Source organism: Rhagoletis pomonella, unplaced genomic scaffold (genome assembly GCF_013731165.1).
Source record: "Rhagoletis pomonella isolate Grant_MI unplaced genomic scaffold, Rhpom_1.0 Rhpom_scaffold_00002, whole genome shotgun sequence".
NCBI lineage: Eukaryota > Metazoa > Arthropoda > Insecta > Diptera > Tephritidae > Rhagoletis > Rhagoletis pomonella.
In genome coordinates this window covers 55,624,492-55,633,670 of record NW_023458556.1, presented here as the reverse complement: position 1 = coordinate 55,633,670, position 9,179 = coordinate 55,624,492, and the positions used below count along the sequence as shown (strand labels likewise).

Below are 9,179 nucleotides of genomic sequence, written 5' to 3'. Positions count from 1 at the left end.
CTCATTAACATTGTCGCAAAGCAAAGCTATTAAAGATCATTTACGACAGACTGCGCAAATCAAGTAGCTACAGTGGACTTTATAAAAATGGTAAGCAGACCGAAGCGGAGTAGCAACACAGAAAAAAACAAGTGTAAGAAAGGGAATTTAATTTCTATACCGAGACACAAAATGTGCGCAAAATATTTAAGTAAACAAACAAACAATAGTTATTACGCAACAGTCAATAACACACAAATTCGCATTGAAACGAATTGATTGATTGCCAGCGCAGAAGAAGGTGTGGCTCGCTCACAGCACAAAAGGCGTTAAATAGACGTTTTTGTTTTTTTGCGAATATTGTTAACCAAAACTCTCTACGAATGTGAATGGTAACTCAAATAAAATATGTTTATTAGATGTCGCCGGCGAGATGCTACTACCGAAGCCACCGCCACCCTCACCCGCACCCGCACCGAGGTATGCACATTAGCTAGCGAATTACACACGAACAATGTGCAGCGGGCGCAGCGCAACGTGACTGACAAAATTAATGAAGACTGCGTCATAAACGAAATACACAACTTTCACCACAAAAACTGTATAAACGCACTTGGAAGGCATTATGCTGATACATACATACATATGTACATATTTACATACTAAATCTACTATGTATGCCAAGTTGTTCGAAAACAACAATAAAGTAGCAATGATAAAAATGTAAATGCGCCATAAAAAATGTGACACGAAAATGAGTGACACCCACCCACAATGTGACATAAAATACAGATGCATTTACAGCAGCAATTCTTGGATGTGCGTCTATTACATACATACATACATACATAGTACATGCATACTACTGTTATAACTGCTGTTGTTGATGTTGCTTTTATTGCTGTTAATGTCACGAAATAACAGTTACCATGCGAAAAGTTCAAAACTAATGCATTTTGAGTGCGAATGTCACGATGCAAATGGATTTGCGAGTACATATGTGGAAAATTTACACGCACATATAAATTTGTGTATGTTTATTAGGGTAATCCAAAAAAAATATATGCGGGGGAAAAAAAAAGTTTAAAATGCAAAGCTAACACCGCCTAAGACTTTTCTTTATGGAAAAAAGAATAAACGTTTTTTTTTTTTAATGCTGTCTAGAACTGACTCGAAGTCTTGCAGGTATTTTATATGGGGAAAATCCCTTTTTAGTAGAAATGGTATAGAATTCTTTAAAATCGATATTTTCGATCTGTTCCTCTTTAGAAGGCTTCTAATAACAATACCCAGTGGTTTATTTAACCGTTTCTTAATATTACTTATTTTTTATAGAACCCCCAAAAACCACAAAAAATGTATTGGGGACCCATAAAAAATCGTTAGTAATAAATAATAGTAAAATAAAAAATTGGGTATTACTATTGGAAGTCTCCTAAAAGAAACCGAGTTTTCCGTTCGAAAAATATTCACTTTCAATAATTCTATATTATTTAAACAAAAAAGTGTTTGTCCCCAAACAAAAAAAAATGGAAAACATCACGGTCCCTGCAGTTCTGAATATAATTTAAAATAAACAAATTATATGACTATTCTTTTTACCATATACAAAAATTCTAGGGGTGAGAGCTTCTAATTTTTTTTTTTTTGACACTCTAATGCTTATTCATACGTAGGTATATATAGTACATATGTATGTATGCTGGTACGCTTGTAAAGATATGCAGATTTAAACTTTAGTTCCAATCGGAAAAAGCATACCAAAAGCAACGTTGCAAAATTCACAGTTTTAACTGTAAATTAAAAGTTTTTAGGCAAAAATAAATAAATTTAAATTAAATTTTTAAGTTCCGAACCCGTCCATCTCGACTTTTTCACAATTGTGCCGCGGGTCCCGTGGGTTCCGAAATCAATTACTAAAAAAAAATCGCATGTCTTTCAAATTAACTTAAATAATAAAAAAGAGAATTAAAGATCTGGCATCTTTCGATTATTTAGTTTTTCTTGCAGCAAGCGTCGTTTTCGTCTCAATAAAACATAAAAAGTTTTTATTTCATACAACGTTTTCGAGGAAGATTTTATGAATTTGCGGCGGTTACGGGTTTTAACGGAAGTGTCGGGAAAGGATTTTGGTCCCGTTCCGCCCGCAAAATTAGTAAAGGCCATCCCGTTCATTTTGAAATCAGTACCGTAGGTCCCGCGAGTCCCAATATCCCGCGGCCATCTTTAGTTCAAACATCGAAGACCAACGCCAAATGCCTTTTTCTGAACCTGCCGTTAGATGAAACTGAAGCTAGCATGTATTCGATGCACTGATTTATATACAGTTTAGTAAGCTGCTGCTGCAAAAAAATTGACAGATTTTCGTTTGGCTTTCATTTCAATTTTTAAATAATATTAATAATAAATTGATAAAAATATTCTAGTTCTATTTTCAATAAAATAAATATTTAGAGTTTGTATATATATGTTAATTAACTAAGTGAAAACCCAGTTTATTCGACTGAAAAAATCCGATTTACTCGGTATTCGAAAAATCAAGATTTCAAAGAAAAAAAACATCTAAAAATACTCAAAAACAGACGGTTGAGACCGGTTTAGGAAAAGCGAATCAATTACCTTAGTATACACATATGTACCTATAAACAAGTTGAAGATTTATCCCCAGTCTGACCAATCAAATTTAAAATTTATCAGAGGCTGCATTTCTTTATTCATTCTGAAGGTTTGGAATAAACTTTTTTGTTTACTTATGGCCTTATTAATAAAAAAAGTAGCTTTATAAAAGGTTTCTTAATTGAAAAATGTATGAAAACGCCAATTTATAAAGCTCTTTAAACCTACTTTGTTTTTTATGAATTAGGCCATTAATCTTTAGAACGTTCCTGATGATATGTTAACGTATATTTCAAACACATTCTGTTTTTTCCGGCTGTGAAATGGGATTATCCGGAATGTATAAAGAAACGCAGCCAGATTGTTAAAATTTAAAGTGAGAAATTTTCCGAGCAAAATTGTGTCATTTTAAGTTTAAACAGGCTGATAAATTTAAAATTAATTGGTGCGACCGGGCATCTGAAATTAAAATGAAGCACTAATAAACACAAAAACAAAATAAAAACGCTCCAAAGCACATAATAAAAAACCATACCACGCAAATAAAGTTATCAGAGCAACAATGCAATTCGCATATTAATTGTGGGAATATATACTAAATACAAACGAATGTACGTGCATCACACATGCAAGGTATGCGCCACTATACCAAAGCCACCAAAATGTAAATAAAACTGCATTAATGCATGAGAAATTGCTTGGGCGCTCAATAAAGTGAGTGGCAACTAGCAGTGAGGTGTAACTGCACCTCCGCTCTCGCCCAGGTGCCAACAAAAAAAAAAGCGCGGCACCCACTGAAGGTATGTAAACATGCCAGTGAGACTTTTGATTTGTTGGCAACAGAGTGGCGCGTGGCCAATAGCTGTCATTGCAAACTGGCATATCAGCACTGCAGCCATCAAACCACCTCTCCTGCGACAGAAACAACGTTCACAAAATAAACTGTTGAAAATTTAATAAAATCAATGGACCACAACAACGAGCCGCCCGCAAGTCCGCATTTAATGCCAAAAGTCAGCCGCAGACCATGTGGTCGGCAATAAATAAAAATTTCTGCTAGCCGAATAACAGAAAATAGGCTGACGTTTGACAAATGGCACAAGCGGCCATAAAATTTGTTGAAACAAGTTTAATTCGATAGAAATGAAGGTAGGCGCGTTGGTAGTGAGTTACACATGCATATGTAAGTATGTATATATATACATATTCAATTAGAAATGAATGTACATATATGCATATGTACGTGCCGCCCGCATTTTGATAGCACGTCACACAAAGTCAATGTGACCAACCGACCAACTTCCATGGCAACCAAACCTCAACAAAGTCATCAAAACAGTAGCGGCATTTTAAAGGCGTAGACCCTAAAAGCGGTTGGGGGTTGAGCGCAGTGAATTGACTGAGTACGTAGTTATTCACTCAGCCGCTCAGAGCCGCGTTACGTGCATTAGTAGTTAGTTAGCTCAGTCACTGTCCCTTTGAGGTAACAATTTATGCAGTTTGGGGTGCATCCACCAATCGACAGCCACAACCAAGCCGCCAGTCAACTAATTCCGCGCTAAAGCACCGGCATTTTCCATTCGCGTGTATTTTTGCTTCTGTTTTTGTTTTTTGCAAACTTCAGTTTCATAATTAAATTCCATTTCAAATTCGGTTTGCGGTATAATCTGCTAGCGGTGTGGCATTGGGCGCTGCGGTGGCGTGAACTAACGGGGTACCAGCATCAATGTACCCCGCCATCATAGCGTGCAGCATGTCATTGTGGAGCGGCAGCAGGTGAAAGTGCGCTAGTGCTGTTGCTAATCTTTTTTCTTATTTTTTGTCGCACACCACGCCTACAAACATACTCGTAGGTGTGTTTATCATATATTTACATACATATGTATGTATGTATCGGTGTGATAAAATACCCAGTACGGTATACTACCAATTTCCTAAGAAAAAGTAATTTATTTCTGCTTATGTAGCAACCGACTTCAAATTGATGCATAATCACTTAGCAGCCTCCTTGAGATAAACCAAATGCTTACACTTTTGACATCTTTGCAAAGAATTCAGTATTAGTTTAAAAATCATCTTACTTTGTGCAAGTAACTATTTCAACATTAAATGCTAAGTAGTTTTAAATTGGTTGAAAAGACATCTAAAAATATATGTATCACATATTTTTAAATTTTTATTTTTACAAAGTGCGCATAATGCAAACTGAACAACTGAAAGCACATTTACATATCGCTTCCAAAATGTCCGGGTTCGAATAACAACAGAGACAACATGTGAAAATGATCATAAAATTGTTTTTTTTTGTGTCTTGGAAATATGAAACGGCATCTGTGAAGTCCAGAACGAAAGCGTATTCGGACGAAACATACTGACTTTGAAGTGATTTAAGCCAAATGCATTTTAAAGTAGTTGAAATCAAATGCAGAGTCGGATAACTGATTGCCTCCTAGGACATCGCCATGTTAAAGTGAACAGTTTGTTACAAAGAGGAAAATTATATCTTCAATTAGTTGTGGTGGGTAAAAAACTGGTTGAATATCAATATTTAAATTAGTTCCTTTCCCTACTGGGTGCATAACCACGCATATGTATGTGTAAAAGAATATGTTTGTACTACGAGCATTTACATAATAAGCTGCAACCAGTGTTGCCAGAAGCAAAACTTTATAAAAATCATCATAATGAAAACTTCTGGCAGCACTTGAAGAAATCTCTGTGGTTTCAATAGCAAATGTGGATAGGGTTTTCTCTCAGATTAATATAAATTAAAAAAAAATATTTTGTAACAAGATGAAAACCAAAACTTTAGGTAACGTTATTTTCACAAAAGATCACTTAAAAAGAATTTAAATACGAGCGTCATAACATAAATTAATGAAAATGAAGATACATCGAAACATTTCAAGGCTATGATATATAAATCATCAAAAAATTTTAAATTTGTAAATGGAGCAATCTTTATGGGAGATTTTTCCTTGTAAACGATGCGTCTGGTTGAAAAACTCCTGAGTAGATTCTTAATTTTATGCAGAATAAATATGTTGGAGTTTATCATTTTTCGAAATTTCGTATTTTTCATTCATTAAAAGTGCTCGAAAATCTAGTTAAAGTGTGTCTGTTTGGGATGAGTTCATTTGTTAGACTTTGTTTGTTAATTATGCAGTGGTGGACATCTTGACAAGTTTTAGCATATTATTTTTTATTTAATTTTGGTCAATTTTTTCTAGTTTCATTAAAAAAATTAACAAAATTTCGATAAAATATCGACCTCTTTTTATAAGATTCCCTAGAAAAGTTCTGAGGATACAGTTTTGCATCCCATTGAACACTAGTAGAATAAAATATAACTTTCAAATGGTTAAAAATTAGATTTTTTTTGCCCCATTTACTTCCACAATTTATTTTTGTATGGAAAAAAACCGTAACATCTTCGAACATAAAATCAGCGGTAATGTTTAGCCATTTGAAACTTGTACTTTATTCTACTAGAATTCAATGCGCTATAAATCTGCATACCCAGAATCTGTCTACGAAATTAAATTAAATTATTAAAAAAGTTCGAAACGAACAATTGTTGATTTGTTTTTGTTTTAAATATTGCACAATGATTGGAACTTGATTTTACAAGGTTTTGTTAAAGAATAGACAATGTTTTTATAGAAAAATAACAAAAATTAAATAGCAACAAAAAAAAACTATGTTAAAACTTTTTAAAATGCTCCCTGAAAAAAAATAGCTAAATATATTTCTATCAATACATGATTTCGTTATAGTTAGTGAATTTGGTTATAGTTAGTTACAAAATCCTGTGTTGAGAAAAATATTTTTAGCTGAAATTTTTCTGGGTGTGTTTTTTTGAATTTGTTTATAGTTTTCGATTTTTGAAGACTTAATCTTCACTTGGTAAATTTCTCGGGAAAAACTTCTGGCAACACTGGCTGCAAAAGCTAGGGCATACATAGAGTCTGCTGGTACATACTGGGTACGTGTTCGTTTCTACACACTGTTGACCGTCGAATATTCAACCAAATTTTCTCTTGAAATTAATTTCATTGTAATTAATCAGTGATATCATTAGTCAGCTTAGTACAGCTCTAAGCTAAGCAGTGTAGCGTACCAACTCACTCAACTGTGTGGGTATTAAATGTATGGTCGAGCTGAGCTGTATTACCATTAACTGCAAGAAGAGAAGAGGTGTTTTACAATTTTTAATAAAATTGTAAAATGTAGGAAATATGTTCAACTTTAATGTTGGAAATTTTCGGGGCAACTAGTTTGGCCCAAGCGAATTTTAGTAATTCTTTACATAGCACTCATTTCATTTTTAGCTAATATTTCTCCATTCTGGTCGCGCTAATTACCGCAGGGTATTCCAGCTCCCACTCAGAAACTCTTTTTAGAACTACCGGTGAATGTATATATATATATATTTTTGTGCAGTTTGATACCGGTTATGTTGTTTTATCAATTTAATTGAATACGATTTTTTAAATAGTTGGCAACCCTCAAAAATATTTTCGGCAGTAAACTTTTCTGAACCTCTTAAATTTTGTAAATAAAAAAAATGTGTTTTTCATTCGCTGGCGACAAAAAGACAAAATGGGTAAGCATCGTTAGACTACAGAAATTCAATGTAGGCTAAAGAGGCGAAATTCCCTTAAATGCCGAAATGTATTTGTCGACGTTCGTGGGGACCTCTTGATTTTGCCAAGTCGCTGTAAAGTAAAGCGCCCAATGGTTCTGGTAAATGAGTCTACGAAGGTTTTTAGGTTTAGAATGAGATTATGACGCAATATAATATTGGCAAACCGTATCCATGGGCTCGGTTTAGTTACTGTCGCGATGTTTTAATTGCGCACTTAATGTCGCAATCGTTCAATAGCTTCGTGCCCTTTTCATTCTTTCTAAGTTCGACCAGCACGAACAGCCAGCCAATGTTTGTTATTCTGATCGACGGCATAATGTCTCCGGAACACTAAGGGCTGCTTTCTCAAACTCAACTCAACTTCAGCCATTTTTTGGACTTAAGTCAAAAGTTAGTCAGGGCTATCACAGAATCCATCGTAGCTTCGATTTTCGTGAAATCTACGAAAGTGCTATCACAGAATCCGAATGGCTACGAACGTAAATTCCAAATTCGTAGAGAGCCTTCATTGAATCCGAATGAATGAAGATTCGTACAGATACTCTACGACGAGATTATGCTGTCGGAACAAAATTTAAAATCACTCAATCTTAAAAATAGTGGAAGAAAGCTGCATTATTTTTAATATTAAATATTTATTATACTCCAAATTTGTTATAGTTTGATATAATTCCATATATTTGTGTAAACGTAGACGTAAAATACCAATCTATACATACATATATACACGCATTCATCTGCTAGACGCTATTTAATGAATTAATATCTTGCATGAATCGAGGAAATAATAGTTTAGCAACAATTTATTAGGAAATAAACCTAATTACTTTAATATCATAAAAATTTATTTAAAAAAAAATATTTCTATTTAAAATAATAAAATCTAAGCTAAAAATAAACTAAAAAAAATATTTATTAAAAAAATAAACAAAAATTAAATAAAGAAAGAAAAAAATCTCCACTGCCCCACGACTCGGACTCGAACTCGGCTCTGTCAATTGGCGGTCTAGTGCTTTGCACACTCGGCCATTGCGCCTGATTGGGCAGCGTGAGCAAAATGACATACATAAATGTCTGTTGTTTCCTTTGCACTAACTGATTTCGAATCAGCATTCGAAGCTGGCAACGATATTTTCGAGTTCACTCGGATTCAGTGATAGCAATTTTTTCGTATTCGTAGCAGGCATTCGGATTCGTAGATTCTCTACGATGGATTCCGTGATAGCCCTGAGTATACTTTTTATTCAGCTTATTCTTGACTAAGTCCAAAAAATTGGCTAAACTAAGTTATGTTGAGTTGGAGAAATCAGCCCTAAGGGCCAGTTTTCCAGTGCACGGCTGTGGTTTAAACTTAAGGCTTATTTTCACAATGTCAAATTAAATGAAATTTGTCGTCAAATGAGTGAAAACATATTGTCAAATGGGACTAAAAAAAAGCTCCCTTGATTGATTTAGATCAGAATAGGTCTTCAGTCGTGTACATAAGCTGCTAAAGCGGCTATTTAAAAGTTTTTGTCCCATAATATCATCGGTAAAGGTATGGCACCATTAAAGAATTCGCGTTACCACATTAGAAGCAATCGGGCCATAACCGCGAAAGAAAAATAACCCCCATATGTTTTTATTTGGAGTCCTTTTTTATAAAAATTATATAATTTTTCCACAAACAAATACTTTCTTCATATCCATCAACCGTAAATGGTAACGCAAAGAATTTACAAAGGCGAAAAAAAACAGAAAAAAATCGCAAAGTGGACTATCCATTCTCAAGTTGTACGCGGTCTAACGTACGCAATTTGGCATACATACATATGTTTTTTCATTTCATTTCATTTATTATTATAAAGAAAATTAGTACAATAAGATCCCAAAGATCTTTTTTAGTACAACGCACATACCGGTATTTTGATAATCTAGGCGGCCAAAACTATTTTAA

At 34.1% G+C, this 9,179-nt stretch overlaps 2 protein-coding genes across 2 annotated transcripts in view; one reads left to right on the top strand and one right to left on the bottom strand.

Moving 5' to 3' along the window:
- LOC118753860 (neural Wiskott-Aldrich syndrome protein-like) overlaps positions 1–472 on the top strand; it is an 860-nt gene extending 388 nt beyond the window's left edge. The window contains exon 2 of the mRNA XM_036488737.1: positions 399–472. Coding sequence (XP_036344630.1) covers positions 399–472 — 74 coding nt within the window. The remainder of the gene's footprint in view (positions 1–398) is intronic.
- Positions 473–6,697: 6,225 nt separating this feature from the next.
- The window catches only part of LOC118753850 (trithorax group protein osa-like), a gene marked incomplete at its 5' end in the record, with an annotated part of 4,683 nt that continues 2,201 nt past the window's right edge, over positions 6,698–9,179 (bottom strand). Inside the window, one exon of the mRNA XM_036488727.1 lies at positions 6,698–6,775. Coding sequence (XP_036344620.1) covers positions 6,698–6,775 — 78 coding nt within the window. The remainder of the gene's footprint in view (positions 6,776–9,179) is intronic.